The sequence below is a fragment of the Herpailurus yagouaroundi genome, unplaced genomic scaffold (assembly GCF_014898765.1).
Source record: "Herpailurus yagouaroundi ecotype Mexico unplaced genomic scaffold, PumYag 186, whole genome shotgun sequence".
Lineage (NCBI taxonomy): Eukaryota > Metazoa > Chordata > Mammalia > Carnivora > Felidae > Herpailurus > Herpailurus yagouaroundi.
This window is the reverse complement of record NW_024412417.1, coordinates 15,113,937-15,133,956: the sequence shown is the minus strand read 5'-3', so window position 1 is coordinate 15,133,956 and position 20,020 is coordinate 15,113,937. Positions and strand designations below refer to the sequence as shown.

General features: G+C 35.4%; 1 protein-coding gene across 47 annotated transcripts in view; it reads right to left on the bottom strand.

Moving 5' to 3' along the window:
- RIMS2 (regulating synaptic membrane exocytosis 2) overlaps positions 1 to 20,020 on the bottom strand; it is a 617,389-nt gene that overhangs the window by 223,047 nt on the left and 374,322 nt on the right. For 29 of the 47 annotated variants that reach the window (XM_040494185.1, XM_040494187.1, XM_040494223.1 and 26 more), the window contains 3 exons: positions 15,000 to 15,156; positions 12,510 to 12,626; positions 3,569 to 3,634 (listed from right to left, as the gene is read on the bottom strand). In XM_040494185.1, coding sequence (XP_040350119.1) covers positions 3,569 to 3,634; positions 12,510 to 12,626; positions 15,000 to 15,156 — 340 coding nt within the window. The remainder of the gene's footprint in view (positions 1 to 3,568; positions 3,635 to 12,509; positions 12,627 to 14,999; positions 15,157 to 20,020) is intronic. The other 18 variants (XM_040494201.1, XM_040494181.1, XM_040494190.1 and 15 more) reach the window with 1 other exon arrangement.

Below are 20,020 nucleotides of genomic sequence, written 5' to 3'. Positions count from 1 at the left end.
TGGTTAGCATAACTGGGTCAGAAGAAAAAGTGTTTTGATTCCTACTATTGGTTAATATTTGTCTCCCGAAACAATATAAAAGTTTAGCAAATATTATTTAAGCCTCTATTCATCTCTTCCAAAGAGACTGCCTTCATAATTTTTCATTTTACAACGTTGGGGTAAAGAGACCAAGGTTCTGATTCTTCACAGACTGGGGACGCCATGTGGAGTTTACTACATTCATTCTAATCAGATAATTGCAGATTTCATATAGCTAAACTACAATCCACTTGGAGCTATTAACATAATATTTATCCCAGAAGGGGAATTCCTAGACTATTGCAGTAAATGCCACCTTGAAATCTGGGCTGGGAAACTGGACACTTAGAGGGTTGGTGCTAATTTTCTTTTCTCCCCCACTGCCCCCTCTCCCCGACCCCTGCTTCCTGTCTTCCTTCTTTCCCTCCCTCCTTCCTTTCTTTTTTTCCCACAACTCTCAATAAAGAGATCACATTTCCTTGAAGTGTTCAGTTATTTTGGCTCAAGAAGGTGAGTTGGGGAAAATTTGGAAAATTTAGTTCAAAACCATTCCAGAAGAGAAAGAGATGGATGCAGATTTGAACTCTGTCAAATAGGTAAAAGAAGAACAACATAGCAAGGGAAATGCGGATATTTCTAAGAACGGATTCCACCTCTGGATATATAAGTAAGTAAAGTGGAGACGAATAGGAAAAGGAAAAGGTGTCAAGAGAGTGGAGTTCTCTATTGAGATAAAAGAACTAGTAAGGTAAAAGTAGTTCAGTAAAAAATATATACGAGAGAATGATGTGTAGTTCTGGTCCAAGAACAAAGTATGTGAATTAAGAATTAAAAAAAAATTTTTTTAATGTTTATTTATTTTTGAGACAGAGAGAGACAGAGCACAAACGGGGGAGGGTCAGAGAGAGAGGGAGACACAGAATCGGAAGCAGGCTCCAGGCTCCGAGCCGTTGGCACAGAGCCCGACGCGGGGCTTGAACTCACCGACTGTGAGATCATGACCTGAGCCGAAGTCGGATGCTTAACCGACTGAGCCACCCAGGAGTCCCTAAGATTTTAAAGGTAGAACAATTTCACATAAGATTCAGAGTATGGCTATGGCAGTGACTGACTAAAGTAGAATTGGGGATAATTCACTACCTCCAATTTGAGATGGCCAAGAAAGAGAGTGGGTGCTGAATAAACCATTCAGGTGAAAACTAACATCATTCTGGCGGATGGCAGGGATTATGAAAAAAAAAGAAGACTAAAGCCAGGTGCTAAAATCTTCCGTGAATAAAATGGATTAATCAAGAAGTCACCAGATGATCTATATACAAAGGTACAGAGGTTGATTTAAAGACAAGATGCCTAGAATATTATGGTAATAAACTCAGGGTAGGGATACATGTATATTTTCAATAATCCCAGAATCTCATAGTGGATTGAAGTGAGGATCAGAAGGACTGAGTAACTCAAAAAGTTAGCAGAGTGAGAACAAATTATCAAAGTCCCTTTAAAAAAAAAAGCAAAGGAAGGTGATGTTAAGCTGAAAATTCAGTATAGTGTTTACTATTTTAGTGAAAGAGGCATATGGATTCCATAGGCAAAGATCTTACAGGTAGATGCAATAAATAAAACCGTATTATTCTGGTTCTCAGTTTAGGTAATAGATTCATGGATGTTCATTTTATCATTATGCTTTACAATGTACACACATTCTTTTTTATGTATCAAACTGGTAATGATGAAAGGGAGTATTTTTAAAAGCAACTAAAGAACTTCATTCTTACAAAATCCACCCAATTTATCTAGGAGTACGTGTACATTAGCCTCACACACTGGCATCATTTAAATGATGGCAAATCTTACAGTAGGATATTTGATCACTTGTTTTCTAAAACTGATTTTCCTAACTGTGTTGTACTTTAATATAAACATTAATGATATTGTGTTTCCTGACCATAGACAAAATTATGGCCCAAAAGGCAATTCAGAAATGTATCCTGCTAGGCTAGAGGTCAGAATTTGGGTAAGTATATGAAATTAATGACCAACCCAGAGCTGATCAAGAACTGATTCTATGTATGTTGGTTTGTTGAAAGAACAAATAATATAAAGCAATCTGCTTACTAATAATGAAGATAAATAGAATATTAACAAAAACTAATGTGGTACAAGATTTTTAACTCACAGTTAAAGGAAGATACTAGAGTAATTAGAATAAGCCTATAATCAGTAATGTCTCGTTCATGGTATCCACTTTAAGGAAGGTCTTGGTCAATTATGAGGAGTTCTGTAACTATTTCTTCACATTTTTATGATGTGAGTGTGTAACCACTGCAACTCCAAAATAGTCAAAAATAATATAGAGCAAAAGTAACAGTAAAAGATGTAACAAAAAAGAATAATTTAGTATTAAAGCAAAATAACAGAAAAGAGGCTGAGAAAATGCAAAACACAATATAATACAGCAATTATCACTATCATATAACAAACTGGAAGGCAGTAAATGTCAACTACATTTACTGAAAGACATCACAAAACTTGAGTCATTAGGTATTTATTGTTGATGTTATCTCTTATGTTTCCTTCCACATTTATCTACATGAATTCAATCCTTAGGAATTTACTCATTAGTTTCAATTATTTTTTCTAAACTTTTAAATTAATAACTCTTAATAAATTAATAGTACAAAAGTGGTCACACATAACCCAAATCACTTTGAAACAACAGAGTGAGTACAGCATATAATCCTTTATCTACACTAGCTGAACCTGCCACATTATCACCGCCATTCTCTTCTCTGTCTGCAGGGACTCAAAATGATGTCACAGAACCAATTCAAATCCCTGAAGCTACATAGAGCCTTGAGAAACTGTAAGCTTTTAGAGACTTTCTTTCCCTTCTCTTTCTAGTTTATCCTTCTTTCTGTTAAATGCCAAGTAACTGATATTTCCCTTCAATATAAGGAGAATGGTGGAAAAGTAGAAATGAATAAGGATTTTCCCCCACACCCAATATTCTCCATGGATCCAGGACTATCTATGACCAATGAGCAGATCACAGCCACCTTGGACAAGGTAACCATAAACTGATCAGTTCAATCTAAGTACTTACAGGACTGATTCCTCAATTGTGGTGAGGGGGAGATGGGGAATCAGATTGTAAGATGTATAAAAATCAATCAGTTCCTTCTATATATATAATTATGAACTCTGCTGAGGAAGGTGGTCAGTTAAATGCAATTAATTTTTTAAAATACTGTTATTCTATCCTTCCAGATAATCAAGAGTTAACTGTAATTTCTGATGAACTAAATTTTTAGAATGATCCAAGAAAGGATACTAGCTCATTAAAGGAAAGCTGTATTTTTGACCTCTTACTGCAATTAAAATATTTACATATGCTATATTTTCTACTATTTTATAGTAAGATAATATTTCTATATTTCATTAATAATCATATATGTATACATAAAAAAACAGAAACAGAAGTGAATTCTATCATATCAACAGACAGGCACATGCAATTCTATGAACAGACTCAATTGTAAGAAAAATATACCTGCCATCCCTGTGATGGTGTTCAATGGTCTGACTGTATCTGGAGCGAGGTAGAGTAAGAAACTGACTGCAAGCATGGCAGAAACAAGAATAAAAATGAGACTCAGGAAAGAAATGAAAAGGTATAGTTTAATTTTAAAAAGTGAGATTCAAAAAAGATAAGCAGATAGTAAGCAAAGCAAATGAAAATTGTTAATAGAAAGCTTGCTCCTTCCTCCCAATGTCCATTGTATATGGCAGTGCTAAAGGTTAAAATAGCTAAGTATTCCAAAACAAACACACCAAAAAAGATAACAAATCAAGATTTAAACCAATCAGATTTCAAAACAAAATCTTATCAATTATCACTCAAACATCTTTAGCACCATCTATAAAATGTCATACAACATAGTTGCTTTCCCTTTTTTTAGGAGGAAAGAGAAGAAAAAATAATAAAATAACGAGAAAGTTTAAGAAGAAAATAATAAGATAATAATAAAACATTCACTGTGTTGTTTTATATGTTTATAACATACTATTGGCTGTGCTATGTTTCATGCCCCATGACCACTTTACCCATCTGTGGTTGATTCTCTTCTTTCCATAGCGCTAATTTAACCCTTTTATCTTCTTAGAACCTTTCATGCCAAAACTCTTAATTTTGGCAGATGATTATTATATTCCAGTTAAAAAAAAAAGAAACAACCTTGAACTCTCTCAACTTCCCTATTTTATCTCTAAATATAGAGTACACATATTTATACCTTCATTTGCCATTTTTTTTTTGCACCTAAGGAAGAAACTTCTCTACTTGTAATCCTAACTTCCCACATAACCTTCCATCATTCATGATTGTTTCATGCCTTCCTTTCCTGAACTGCATTTAATCCTAAAAAATAAACCCTTCATTGATCTCGCCTTCCTCTCAAAATATTGCATGTTTCTGACTTTCCTTCACAACATTCTACATCTTAGCCACATCTACAATTCTTGTCACCACTTCATCATGCGTTCATGCTTTAAGCTTACCATGATGTGACTGCAACCTCTACATTTCCCTTGAAGCTATCCTGTGAATGTTACCTGTGAAATCCTAAAAAAATCCTTCAACTTCTTGATCTTCATCATATTACATTTATTTATGGTGTTACACCCTGATTTTCAACCTCTTCTTGACATTCTCTCTTCTCTTGGTTTTTGAAACATGATTATCTGGCTATTAAAAATAGTATTTATAGGGGCACCTGGGTGGCTCAGTTGGTTAAGCATCCGACTTTGGCTCAGGTCATGATCTCGCGGTTTGCGGGTCTGAGCTCCACATTGGCCTCTGTGCCAAGCTTAGAGCCTGGAGCTTGCTTCAGATTCTGTGTCTCCCTCTCTCTCTCTGCCCCTTCCCCATTCTCTCTCTCTCTCTTTCTCTCTCTCAAAAATAAAATAAACATTAAAAAATGTTTTTAAATAGTATTTATGTAACACTTAACCATGTAACAAGTACTCCATTAAAGTTTTGTCAACTTTATCTCATTTATTTCTCATAACAACTCTCTGAGGTAGGGTCTAGTATTGCCACAGACCAAACAACTGAGGCTGTGAGTATCTGCCCACAGCCAGATAGTAAGTAGCTGGACTGGGATTCAAACTTAGGTCTTCATTAAGCCAAAATTCAGGCTCTTATGGCCTGGTCTCCCGTCTAGCTAACTGCTTCTTTACCCATTTCATTTACTGGATTCTCTCTCTCTTTATTCCTTAGAGGCAATGGGTTCCCAAGATGTGTTCCTCAAACTTTATATTCCAACACATTCTTTCTGGATAATATTATTTGCTTTTATAGTTGTAAACTCTCACTTTTTTTAGCTTTCATTTTTCTTTGGGTTTCACAGCACATTCCCAGCTGCTTCCTGGGCTCTCCACATGGCTGCCTGAGTGTCATGTAGATACTTCAGAAAAACACATGTTAATTTTGAGGTTTGAACAAGACACTTGCCTATTTGGACGTCTGGTGCTGCATTTGTGAAATGAGGGGGCTGGAGTAGTAGTTTTTAAACTTTCTTTTTGAACAGAAGATCACTGTTTTTTTTTTTTTTTTGAACAGATTTTTATGTAAAACCAGCAATTAGGAATCCAATAAAATCAGAATGACTGGCTAACAAGGGTGTGAGGGGATTAGTCCCTATGCATTCGGCTTCACCCTTAATCTACAACAGCAATCCTTCAGGTACCTCTTTAGAATCTAGGACTCCAGGATCTCCCTCTAGCTTCAAATATAGTTAACTCTCCCTTGAAACTTAGTATTCCTCTTCCCGTAATAACTAAGGATTTAAATATTTACTTAATAAACCAACTTTTAAAAATCTCATAATTTGGGGCGCCTGGGTGGCTCAGTCTATTGAGCGTCCGACTTCAGCTCAGGTCATGATCTCGTAGTCTGTGAGTTCAAGCCCTGTGTCGGGCTCTGTGCTGACAGCTTGGAGCCTGGAGCCTGCTTCAATTCTGTGTCTCCCTCTCTCTCTGCCCCTCCCCTGTTCAAGCTCTGTCTCTCTCTCTCTCTTTCAAAAATAAACATTAATTTTTTTTTTTAATCTCATAGTTTAACTCCTCCATTTTCCTTATTTTCCACATTTAATTGATTTATAAACCTTGCTAGTTCTAATGCCTAAATAACTCAGATTTATCTCTTCTTTTTCTTCTGCCACTACCGTAAAGTCTACTGAAATAATCTACCGTTTCCCTTCCTTCAAAACCAACCCTTTCCTGATGTAATCTATTCTTCACTCTGTCTATTTGAAGTATATTTGCAAATTATGCTTCTGATCATGTACAAACTTTGCTCCAAATCCTTCAATGGTTTCACATATCAAATAAAAGTATATATATTCCCTTACATGGCATACTAATTAAGTTCTAAACTACCTTCAATCTTCATATCCTATCACTTCCTATCTCCCATACTATAATACTTTATCTAGACACACCAGACCATGGAAGATTCTCTAAATATACCCCCTCCCCCCACTCTCCTGACTCCAAGACTTTGTTAGTGCTCATCACTGCAAAGAATGCCATCATTCTCACCATGTCCCCACTTCATGGCCTTTGAAAATTCTACTTGATCTTTAAAGTCCAATTTGCCCTTGAAGCTTTTTTCCAATACTCAAGCAAGTAATTCTCTCTCCAATCTGTTCTAATAATATTATACTTAGGCCTTACAGTCTTCTATGTTTTATAATTAGTTGGTATATTATATAATATAATTAGTTGGGATATATGAGCTGGTATAATTAGTTGGATCTTCTGTTTATCTAGGCCAGGATAATGTCTATTTTAAATCTTTGCACACTCAATCAGTACATTTTGGATTGAATTAAAAAGTAAAAACAGAATTATGCTATTTTCATGGTGAGCCTCCAAAAACAGCAATGGTTCACATAATCATAGAGACATTCTAGAAATGTAAACAGCACATTACAAACTTTTGTAGTATAAGAAAATAAATAAAACAGTATTCAGAAAAGAATTTCCTGGCTCTACAGGGTGGAAATAATACCCAACAGTTGTGATGTTGGGATTTATTGCCTTAAGAACAAATAGATTTTCTCTGAAAATAACTTGACCAATGAAAAGAGGTAAACTTCAAAGCTTATTAAAATTTTCAAATTCATAGAACATATATATTGTCATCCAATTTCTTACATGTTCCTCGAGGAGCCTGTGATTAATTTTGCCTCTATAAAGAAAAAGGAAACATTAAGGGAGGACTACCTTTGTCAAACATCAGTTTATTTCCCTTTTTGTGACAGTGAATTTAAATAGCCTGAGGAATACTCATAGTAAGTGTTATTTCTGGGTGTGTCATTGAGGATGTTTCCGGATGATATTAACATTTGAATCAGTGGACCCAGTAGATTGTCCTTCTCAGTCTGAGTGAGCATCAAACAATCTGGTGAGAGTCACAGCAAAACAAAGTAGGCAGAAGGAAGAATTCCTCCCTTTTTCCTGCCTCATTTTAGAGCTGGACATGTCTTATCTCTCTGGCCCTCACACGAGGATTTCCTGGTTTCCCTGGTTCTCAGGCCTTCAGGCCTGGACTGAATTATACTATCATTTCATGGGTCTCCAGGGTGCATAGATCAGATGGGAGGACTTTTCAACCTCCTCCATCACTGTGCAAGCCAATTCCTTATTATCTATCTATTCTACTGGTTCTGTTTCTTTGGAGAACTCGGAATGCATACTTTTCTATAGTCATGTTATTCCTCTTACTTAACCTAATCTGGTCATGATCCCCCTTAAGATTCTGTTGAAAACTATAAAAAATGCATGGAAGACTAGTACATAAAATGAACCACACTGTTTTGGTAGTAAAATCTACCTAAGATCCAGAGATTTATCTAAGACTCTTTGCCACATCCACTCGGTACAATTTAAAAATATTTCATTTACTCTTCTCAATTAAACCATGCTTACTTTTCTTCCAAGATTAATGGAATTATTAAACCTAAGCAAACACTACTGTCTTGAATATACATAATGAGTTAAATAATGACTTAAAAAATTATGTTAAAAATTGTAATTCATCCAATCTTTTTGAATTTTTTAAAAAAGTTGAACAGAGTAAAAGAAAAAAAATAGAAAATTAAAAAAATTACTAAATTTTAAAAACTGAAAAAAGGGATTAAGATTCAAAAATCATAATGGAAATTCTCAGTATTCAAAGAATTGAACTGGATTACTGATCCAATTTCTAGACATACTTCGAGTCTTATTAAGAAATAAAATCTTTAAAAACAGAACAAAATTGTATTTATAATGAATTATCCTTCCATCATATCAGATGAGCCTGAAGGTCCCCTTTTAAAAACCACCAAACAAACAGGACTGCAAAAGGAGGAAATAAAATATCTCATTCTGAAATAACCTATAGCTTTTGAAAGCAAAGTTTCCAACAATCTCACCTTAATGCAAAGCTTTCTGTTCTGAGTCTTTTATATTGTTAATGTTTTGCTACTTTGTAGTTCCTAAAATTAATTCAGTATGATCGAGGTATGTTAAAATTTACTCCTGAAGTGTAATAAATAAAACGTATTATTTTTGCAATGAGAGGTTTTTTTTTCATTTACTTTCTCTGTATTTTCAAACTTTCAGAGATATGGTTCCCTCATAGTTGGTAACTAAAAAGACCAAGAAAACAATAGTTATGGGTCAGTTGGACACTTTCTGGTAGCTGGTTGGCTGACAAAAAGTAGAGAAATGGCCTAAGTGTGTGAGGTATCCTAGAGATCCACATAACATGGCATTTTTCTTTTTAGAATATAAATTGCACAACAGAAAAACACTTTCGAAATAATATATCTTAGGCCAGTGTTAATAGTATTTTTTGTCATTATCCTAAAAGTATACTGCATAAAATTAAAGGTACCCAATATATTTTGGTCTCCAGGACAGACATAAAAATGAATACTGCAGGATATCTCTGACATGTTACAGAAATATTATCTAGTACTCTATAATTATTCTAATACTAACTTAACTCATGTAAACAAGCTCTTGAAGTGATTTCTAATATGAAAGCCACATAAGTTGTCCCAGGAAAATTATGTTCCTAGTAGTAGTTACCAGGATTTACCAGAGAAACAATGATCCAAAAAGTATGGGGGCGGGGCGATGGAGAAGAAGATGAATAATGTTATAATTCATCATTTTAGCTAACAGCCCTGCATCCAAGTTTCTGAGTTACTTGTAAAGAACCTATTTTCTTTTCAACACAGGATAGGATTTTGACTAATGATAACAGAGATGTGCAGAGATATAAAGATCCAATCAAATGTTGATATAGGATTCTTTTTAACACCACCTATAAGGATATGAATACTATATTTCCTCATATCACTTAGTTTAGCCAGACACTATAAATTAATGCCGAATAGTAGTATTTTTCATCCAATATAGCCAATGTAAAAGTCATTATCTTTATGCACAACTTTCCAATATGTCAAGTCTTCATTCACACTGGGTCTTTCTGATATATATATGTGTTCTGCCTCTGTATTTATGCTCTTGCTCTCTCCTGAATAAACCTCTCCGTTTTTCAAGGTCCAACTCATGTTTCTACGCTCTAAAGCTTTTTTTTACAAATACCTGTATTAACTGATTTCTCATATTTCTACTTAATAGGCACATTAAAATGTCACTTATCTGTAAGCCACAAGATCCTCTAAAATGTTAAAGGTAAGGCACACGTTTTGAGTACAAATATCCAAGTTCAGTATTGCAACCAGAGGTGCTGTGTCATTTAATCTACCCAACAACTCTATGAAGTTGGTACTATGTTCTAATTTTATAAAGAAATCAAGCGTCAAACATGTTAATTTTCCCAAAGTAACACAGCTAGCAAGTAATAAAAAGCCTAAATTCAAACCCAATGCCATTTGGTTCCAAATCCTATAAAAGAAAAGAGTATATTAAATAGAATATTCTGGCCCAGTGCACCAATTATTACTGACAAGAAAAGTTAATGCACTCCTCAAAATGCCTAAATTTTACTTACTATCTCAAAGGAAATTCTCTTTTAGGTTTTTTTAATTAACAGTATTACTGACTGACTCTATAAAATGCTATTCACAAAAATTCACTGCAAGACTTCTAGGGTATTCTTACCTTCTAAACAGTGCATAAAAATTACGATGCCTTCACATGCATTCTATTATTGAAAATCTTTTAGAATATTTAGAATATAAAGGATAAAAAAGAAATCAAGAATCCATTGTTTAATAATGTGATAGGCTACCTAACATGGATAATACTATACTTTTTGATTTTTGATTCCTCATGTTAATAAGTAATTATTACACAGATAACTCACAGCTAATATATTAGAAAAAGTTTTGTAGTCCTATATAAAAGAAATTCTATTTTACTAATTAAAAAAATTTTAGGGGCGCCTGGGTGGCTCAGTCGGTTAAGCGTCCGACTTCGGCTCAGGTCATGATCTCATGGTCTGTGGGTTTGAGCCCCGCGTCGGGCTCTGTGCTGACAGCTCAGAGCCTGGAGTCTGCTTCAGATTCTGTGTCTCTCTCTTTCTCTGACCCTCCCCTGTTCATGCTCTCTCTCTCTCTCTGTCTCAAAAATAAATAAACGTTAAAAAAAATTAAAAAAAAATTTTAAACATCTCCCAGTTAGAAGTAATTATAATCTGGTAATCTATAGCACTCTAAAGACTTGCTGAAACTTCAGGGATCAAATGCTTCCAAAACCTCTGAATTATTTGAACATTTTGCCAAACTGAAGATTCATAAAGTTATAAAATAAACAAGAAAAATAAAATGACATATCAATTATGACTATATTAGCTATATACCAAGGATTGAACAGCAACTTTTTTTTAACATTAATACTATGGCCTTTTGTCTTAAAATATTGATAAATTATTATGTGTTTGATATAATAGTGACAATTTTGTTTGTGAGGATAATTCGAGAGGTTAATTTTACTCTGTTCTTCTCTGCAAGATTTAGACCATATTGTCTTCAGAGAAAATATCAGGTCCATTTCTCCTTAAAGAAAAAACTTACATAAACTTGAAGGATTTAAAGTCATTTCAGACATTTTTTTCTTTTGTCGTGTCCTTAACAATCTTTCAAACAGCAAAGAGTTTATGAACTGCTACATGAATCATTTCCAGAGATTATCAAACTCATTAGAATTCTATAAGGCAACAAAAGTACTGTTCACCCAGCCTAATATGACTCCTTCCAACTCCTAATCATGCCAACAAGGGATCTTTCACTTAGTATTGTACTTGATGTGAAACCATTTCTATAGGCACCATATCTATAATTACCCCTAAAAACACAGATCACGATGAAAAAGTTAAACAAATGAAAAAGAAATAAAATACTACATTAACTTTCATTTGACAACTCATAAAGATATTAATTTAATAACTTCCTACTTCTTAGATCTCAGACACAAAAGCCAATGATTGTTCGCCACTATTGAAGACTATAGATAGACATTCCCTATCTTTTCTTTTGGAAAAGTGTACTCAACACGATAAAATTATAAGCCCGAATTGACTATAACCCTTGATTTAGACAAAAACAATTAAATTCATAAGTACTGACAATGATAAATATTGGGAACTTCTCATATCAGTTGATTTAAATGTCTTTTTAAAAATCGGTTTAGGATGCACACAAAGCGACTGCTGAGTTTCCTTGTTATTTTATCATAATATTCTCTGAAGAGTAAATTAAGCTTTCTTTCCTAATCCTCATCTCAAACCCATTTGATAGTGTGGGGGAAATATCATAGCATTTTTCACTTTATATATAACCAAACCAAGAATTAGAGGGTTAATCAACTGGCTTAACTTAAAAGCAAACTAGTAGTAATTATCATATGCATTGAAACATATGTCATTTCTAAGTATGTCACATTTAGTGGAGCAAATTCAGAGAATTCCTCCAAATCCAGCAATCAACAACCATAATGCTTTAAGATGCGGAAAAGGTTTACTGAAAGCCATGAGGAAAAACCTCTTCATGAATCAGTTTTTGTGTCGGTTTCCAAAACAAACCAGGCTTGTCTCGTCAAAGTATTTTTACAGGTAATGATTGGTTATGATAATGTTAAAATAATAAAACATGTCATTTTCATTATATTGTCCTTATAACCTCATGTGAAAACTCACTAACTTAACTGGTTTGAGTTAACAAAGGACCAAAACGGCAAGAGCAAGATGATTTTTTTTTTAAAACCAACGAAAAGTTTGTTCTTGTTGGTTTCTTTTTTTTTTTTTTTTTTTACCTGGTGGTCATAAGAATGAATGTAGGAATTGTAAAGGAAATGGCTTTCAAAAAAGAGATGACAAATATCCAAGTTCAGTATGAAAATATTTTACGGTAATACCTTCTTCCTGAAGGCAGCGATTATAATAAGCTCTAATAGGATTTAATCCTATTTACCTGTCTCTATCTGGAGAATAATGGTCATCCATCACACGATGTCTATCCATTCGGCTAATTGTATTATAATGTCCAGCAGCAGACCGTGTTCCTCGAAGTCCCTGTTCCACATTCCGACTGAAATAGCAAAATCCATTAAATGTCTTAATGAACCATAATCATATACTACATTAAGAAATGAAGTTTATTAATAAAGAAAGTAGAAAAAGACAAAAATCACTCTAATGTCAAGTCCGAGATTTTTGTTTTAACTAACTGAACCTCTGGCTAATGGGATACATTTCAACTGGAGGTTGACAGGGAAGTTAGATTGTTGCTATAACAGATATAAACATAAAACTAAGCTAATATCAATGGGGATAGAGATAAGAATTATCAGAATTATTAATGGACAACTCCCAGGTTTCTAGTAGTAATTCTTATATAAAATACAGAAGGAGGAATAAATCTGTGTGGAGAAAATGAGTTCAGCATGTTGCTTGTAGTTAATATTGCTGTATCTTGTCTTAGGGATATGACTTTTATCCGTTTTTTACAATCTAAACTGAAGTCTTTATAACTGATCAATGATGACTTTTTAAAGTTAACATTCTTGGCCTGGATTGTCTACTTACAAACTTCGTTTTCATGATAGAATAAACTTCTTATATGAGCTCTTATTATGGGCTTTCTATTAGGTGTAGCTGAATGTATCCTAAAACTTTGCCTATTTTCTTTAGGTATGTTCAGATATTCTTTTCCTTGTAAAAAGTCAAGCATCCTTCTTTTTTCTTTTTTCCTTTTTAAATAAGGAATGGTGGGGCACCTAGGTGACTCAGTTGGTTAAGCGTCCTACTCGTGATTTTGGCTGAGGTCATGATCTCACAGTTCGTGAGTTCAAGGCCAGTGTGGAGCTCTGCGCATGTGCAGAGCCTGCTTAGGCTTCTCTCCCTCTCTCTCTCTCTCTCCCTCTCTCCTACCCAACTCTCTCTGTCTCAAGACAAATACAAATAAATAAACTTAAAAAAATAAGGAATGGCTTAATTTATTAAAGTTAAAATTCAAAATCCAGTTCTCTCTCAAACTATTTTTTTTTCCAATTTTTAAAAAACATTTATTTATTATTGAGACACAGAGCACATGTATGGGAGGGGCAGAGAGAGGGGGAGACACAGAATCGGAAGTGGGCTCCAGGCTCTGAGCTGTCAGCGCAGAGCCCGATGCGGGACTCAAACTCACAAGCTGCGAGACCATGACCTGAACTGAAGTCCGATGTTTAACTGGCCAGTCACCCGGATGCCCCTCTCTTAAACTTCAAATTTCAGACTACAAATATTCTATTGATAGGTCTACCACATTTAAGCAATTACTTTTCAGAAGACTTTTAATAGTTTTAGTCTCATTTACAAACTTAGTAAAATCAAAATCTTCAGACAATTTAAACAATGTTTATAAATTTAATATATTTTCTTTGTAATTACTTTAATGGTGTCTAAATTAAGTAAACACTTTCTAAGTACTTATATTCATATATATTAAATAAATTAAATTTATAAATGTAACAATCTTAAGTTCTCTTAGTCCAATACTATGTGTAAAATTAAAATTACAAGGAAAATTTCTAAAGCTAAAACTAAATTATTCATTTAAAATAGACATTATACGACTATCATTCTAAGAGTTCAAATTTTCTTAATGTAAAATGTAATGTATGTAAAATGTGAATTATGTAAATATATCTTGTGAATAAATACATTATTTCCATGGCTCTTATTCCTTTAAGCCTCTCTGTCTTTAACAGGATTGCTTAGAGTTTTCCACCAGGCACTGGACGTTTTCTGAGCCATTCTTCCCTCTACCTGTGCATCGTTTTTAATTCTTTGCATGATTGCTCCTAACCTAGAAACCCCATCAGATGTTTATTTTTTCCTATTTCTTAAATTATCAATACTAATATCACTCATGAGTATAGTTAATTGGTTCTAAGTAGATCTGCTCAGTACGGATAAGTAACTGAAAGCGGGATCTTCTTTAAAATCTTCAACTCTCTGGGGCGCCTGGGTGGCTCAGTCGGTTAAGCGTCCGACTTCAGCTCAGGTCATGATCTCACAGTCCGTGAATTCGAGCCCCACGTTGGGCTCTGGGCTGATGGCTCAGAGCCTGGAGCCTGCTTCTGATTCTGTGTCTCCCTCTCTCTCTGCCCCTCCCCCGTTCATGCTCTGTCTCTCTCTGTCTCAAAAATAAATTTAAAAAATGTTAAAAAAAAATTAAAATAAAATAAAATAAAATCTTCAACTCTCACCTAAAAGAAATACATACTTTAACCAGAGTTACAAAGTGGCCCATATTTTATTTGACTCTCACTATTTAGTTTATTGAAGAGAATATTTGCTTTTCCTCCAGTAACTTCTTTTCTGTCAGAATTTATTGCCTTTAGAGATTAGTAATGATTCTTTGTGATAAATAGGTTTTTCACATCATCCTACAAATAAAATGTATATGGTATCTTACCTTTGTGGAGGAGGGACACTAGGTGACCATGACCTAGTCCTTCCTATAACATCTACTCGGTGAGGAGATCCTGTTGGTGAGCAATGGTTTGATGACATTACTTGTTCTGGCACTGATAATGTTGAGCTTTGAAGATCTCGACCATTGTGTCGATAATCTAAAGGTACAAAGATTAAAAGTACAGTTATCTACCCACTAAGTCCTTTTGTATTTTGTACTTTAGTGAAAAAATTAAATGTTGGTGAAGTTGAAAGTCTTTGACTCTATGAAATGTAAAGCATAATGAACAAAACATAGTACTATAATATAAAAATATTTTAATTGTGCTAGGTAGATTAAAACTTTTATATATAGCGAATTATCTTCTTGTTAAAGTCTGTTTATTTTTGAGAGAGAAAGAGGGAGTGAAGGGGGTTGGTGCAAAGAGACAGGGAGAGAGAGAATCCCAAGCAGGCTCTGCACTGTCAGTGCGGAGCCCGACATGGGGCTTGATTCCGCAAACCATGAAATCATGACCTGAGCCGAAATCAAGAGTCGGACGCTTAACTGACTGAGCCACCCAGGTGCCCGTAGGCAGTTAATTATCTTTAATAAAGGATGCAAGTTTATTCTAAAAACATTGTCATCTCTTCAATGAAATAAAAGAGCTTCAGTTACGTCTCAACAACTATAAATATTCAAAACGATTAACTTCACAAAAGTTCATAAAAGTCTATGATTATTTCTTTAAGAGATAAACAATATTAGAAAGCATTCTGAATACTATCTGAAGTACCTGTGTAAATGGCTTTTCTTATAGTGCTTGACAGGGCTGAGATACAATAGATGACTGAAAATAAAAATACGACAATTCGGAGGAGGGAAACAGCCCAACGATTTGACACGCTTAGAAAAAAAGTGTAATAGAAGTGATATAACTCAAATGAATCTTGGAAAGCAATTGATATTTGACAGATGGGAAGAAAGTAGAAGGAATTCAAAGTTGGTAGAAAAACAGCAGTACTATGTGGTGCAAAAGTAGGGAAATAGTTTGGGAAGTCTGACTCAAGTTGTATATATCTAAAACATCAGGAGGCTTGTTGTGGAAAAAAAACCTGAACGTTTCTGAGCAGGAAGTGAGATTATCTCCACCACCATTATCTTTATCGTGTTCATCATGGCTGCTTTTGACTTTTCACTATGTGCCAGGAACTCTGCTGGGTACTTTACTAAGTGTTCTGCTACAACACTTGTTTCAGAAATAACTCAGAGGAAGTATTGGTTCATATGTGATTTTTCCCAACATGTTAACATGCTGCAGTATTATCTGAAGTTGGTTCCTGAGAAATAGAGCAAGAGAAAGAAGCGGGTGGACATGAATGATTGAAGGAGTGGCCTCAGGAAAAAGGAATTAGAAGAGCAGAAGAGGGCATGGGAAGAAACGAAGCACAAGCATTGACCTCAGTCAGATCCCCCTGAAGCCTCTGGAACATGAGTTGTACCGATGTTGCTCTGACTTTGAGGCGAGGATCCTAGACTTTTGTGCTCCTAGGTTAGCCAGTCACTGACTGAAGACTGCCAGTGGGACTTAGGTGAGATTGTTTTGTTTGTCTAAGGCCAATTCCCTGGAAAGGGGGGCAGCTGTGAGTTCTTAGCAGCCAACATTCACAGTAGCGGAGGACGGGTAAACCAGCTGAAGCAAAGGGGTTATGGGTGGGGCACCAACAGTGTCCACTACATCCAGCAAATAATAGCAGCTGCAAGCAAAGTACATTAACAAAGCTGGATGCAGAAAGCCCGAGAAATACAGAACCACATATGATGCTCATTCATCCCATGTTCTCCCTTTTGGCTGGCTTCGGTCACAAACTCCGTCTTAGAAGTATTTATTGCATGGCTTCTTCCTGGTGTTTGTGAGTACTTCCCTTGACATCATAACTTTGCAGACTTACCCTCTTTTCCTTCTAGACATACTCCTTCCACCCAGATACCTTCATTTCATTTTCAAATCCTACATCTAATATTTGTACTGCTTAAAACTTAACGTGACTTTTAAAAATTGTGCTTGTATTTTTATTTTTAGTGTTTTGGTTACAAAGCTACGTGGGTTTTGAATGGTCTGATCTTTTGGTCCATGATTTTGCAGAGCACAAGGCTTTCCCGGGAATGTATAAGTGATGTGATAGAACCAACTCGGCAAAGAAGATAGTATTATCCCCATTTTATACCTGAGGCAACTAAAGTTTACATTAAGACATTTACTAGGGAATTGAAATTAGGTGCCAAATACTAGGGCTCGGATTTAAAGCAAAATCTATCGGACTTCGAGGCTCTCTCTGGGCTCTAATACCACATTCATCTTTCATGATCTAAGTAATCATTTAGGAATATGAAGCTGACAGCAGTATACAATTCAAACCAAAGGTTAGAGAGATTGCAGCAAGATTAATTGATCTTAGAAAACATAGAATAGACTGTCCAACAGAACTCTCTGGAATGGTAAAGATGTTCTCGATCAGCACTGTCCCATACAGTAGCCACTAGGCACTCATGACTATTGAACACTTGAAATCTGGTTTGGGTTAATGAAGAATTGAATTTTTAATGTATTTATGTTAAATCAATTTCAATTAAATTAGCTATGTACGGCTAGCAGTACAACTCTGGAGTAAGACAACTAGAGATGGCAACAGACCACACCAAAAAAATCAGGACATTCATTCATTCATTCAACAAGTATTTATGACTGTACATGCAGGCCAGATGCTGTTCTGTGTGCTGTAGTGAGCAAAACTAAAAGCCTTGACCTTGTAGAGCTGACGCTTCAGTTGGAGTGATGGAAACAATAAAAATCCCAATAAATAATTATGTGATATGTTTGAAGGTGGTAAAGTGCTAAGAGGAAAACAGAACAGAGTAAAGGGAGATCAAAATGCCAGAACAGGGAAACGTTTTGCAATTTTATGTAGCGTTGTCAGGTGTAGACGGGACTCACTGAGAAGTTGACATTTCAGAAAGAGTTGAAGGAAGTTAGATGCTTTGCCAAGTGGACAGAGAGAGAGGAGTTGTTCCAAGACAAGTGCAAAGACCCCAAGATAGGAGTCAGTCTGACATGTTCACAACAGCAGGGAGAAGAGGGTGCTTGGAGTGAAGCAGGCAATGGAGGAGATCAGAGACACCTGGAGGAAGGAGGAAAATCACGGGGGCCTTGTGTCACTTTGTAAAGATTTTTGGCGGTTGATCTAAGTGATTTTAATTGTTTTTAATGTTTGTTTATTTTTGAGAGAGAGAGGGAGGGAGAGAGAGAGAAAAAAATGTGAGCAGGGGAGGGGCAGAGAGAAAGGGGGACAGAGGATCCAAAGCAGGCTCCATGCTGACAGCACAGAGCCCCATGTGTGGCTCGAACTCATGAACCATGAGATCATGACCTGAGTCGAAATTGACTGCTTAACCAGCTGAGCCACCCAGGCGCCCTTGATTTGAGTGATTTTAACCCATTAGAGGTTTTGAGCAGAAACTGAATATGACATATCTTTAAACAGGATCACTACAGTTGCCACGCTGAGAACAGACTGAAATGAGACAACGCAGTAAGTCAGGCAAAAGACGAACCAGGATGACAGCAGTGGAGATATGGCAAGTCGTCAGATTCTGGACATACTTTGAAAGTAGAGGCATCGGGATCATTCTGTATAAGATTTGATGTCGGAGATAAGAGGAAGAGAAGGACAAGAACAAATCTAAAATTTTAATTCAAGTAAAAAAAGAATGGAGTTGCCATTGGTTTGATGGAAAAGATTAGGAGTTCAGTCTTAGACATGTTAAGTTGAAGACATCTACTATATTTCCAAGCAGAAATTCCAGTGGGCAGTGGAAAACAAAAATTTAGACTACAAATAAGTAGTTTTGACTGGACATGTTGGAATTTTAGCATAAAGATGCTATTTAAAGGCACAGGACTTTATTATTTTTAATTGTTTTTTGTTAAGTTTATTAATTTATTTTTGAGAGAGAAAGAGAGAGAGAGAGAGCATGAGCATGAGCAGGGAAGGGGAAGAGAGAGAGGGAGAAAGCGAGAATCCCACGTAGGCTCCAGACAGGCAGCATGGATCCTGATGTGGGGCTGGAACTCCTGAACCATGAGATCAGGACCTGAGGCAAAATCAAGAGTCAGATGCTTAACCGACTGAGCCACTTAGGCGCCCCAAAGGCACAGAACTTTAAATAGAGGTCAACACTAGAGTAGTGAATGTAGACAGTGAAAAAAGTCCAACAATGGAGACTGGGGACATTCTAATATGAATCAACAACAATTTGTGATCAGATACAAGATCAAAAAAAGGGAAGAAATAAATGAATCTTAACATTTGATTAGCTCCTTAGGAAGTTAAGAGTATCCTACAAAGAGTTAGAGAAGTTTAGAAGGTTTACCAGTTTGGAGAGGGGGAGATAACAATATTTTCAGGCATATAGGCAAACAGTTACACACATAGAAAAGAATCTTGGGAAAGACAATAGGACTGTTGATAATGATTTGAGAGTCATTTATAAAAAAAGCATCACTGAAATCCAAGGTAGGGGAATATTTAGAGACAAAAGAGATGATCACGTAGTTTAAGAGAGACTATTGAGAAAAAGAGGAAGAGTTGGTATAAGAAGAACACTTAAATAATGCAGTCACAGGAAAACTAAACAGAAATATAGAGTTTTAAGAAAATGTTCATGACTCAAAATGTACAGAGCTACTCAGAAGTGATAAAAAATGAGTATTGGGGTTAGGTAATTAGCTTAGGAAATCAGAATATTATATGTGATGTTTAAGAGCCAATTATCAAAACATCACTCTACCTTCCCATTGGAAAATAAATTATGTGCATTTATTTGCATATTGTTTCAGGTCAGAGTAGAAAATAATACTAATGGTCTAAGTGGCGATAAACTCATACCGTGAGCACACACACACACACACACACACACATTCCATTTATCTGCATTGTGGGGTGAGTCGACTTGTTCAAAGAATAACTGGCTTATAACCATTC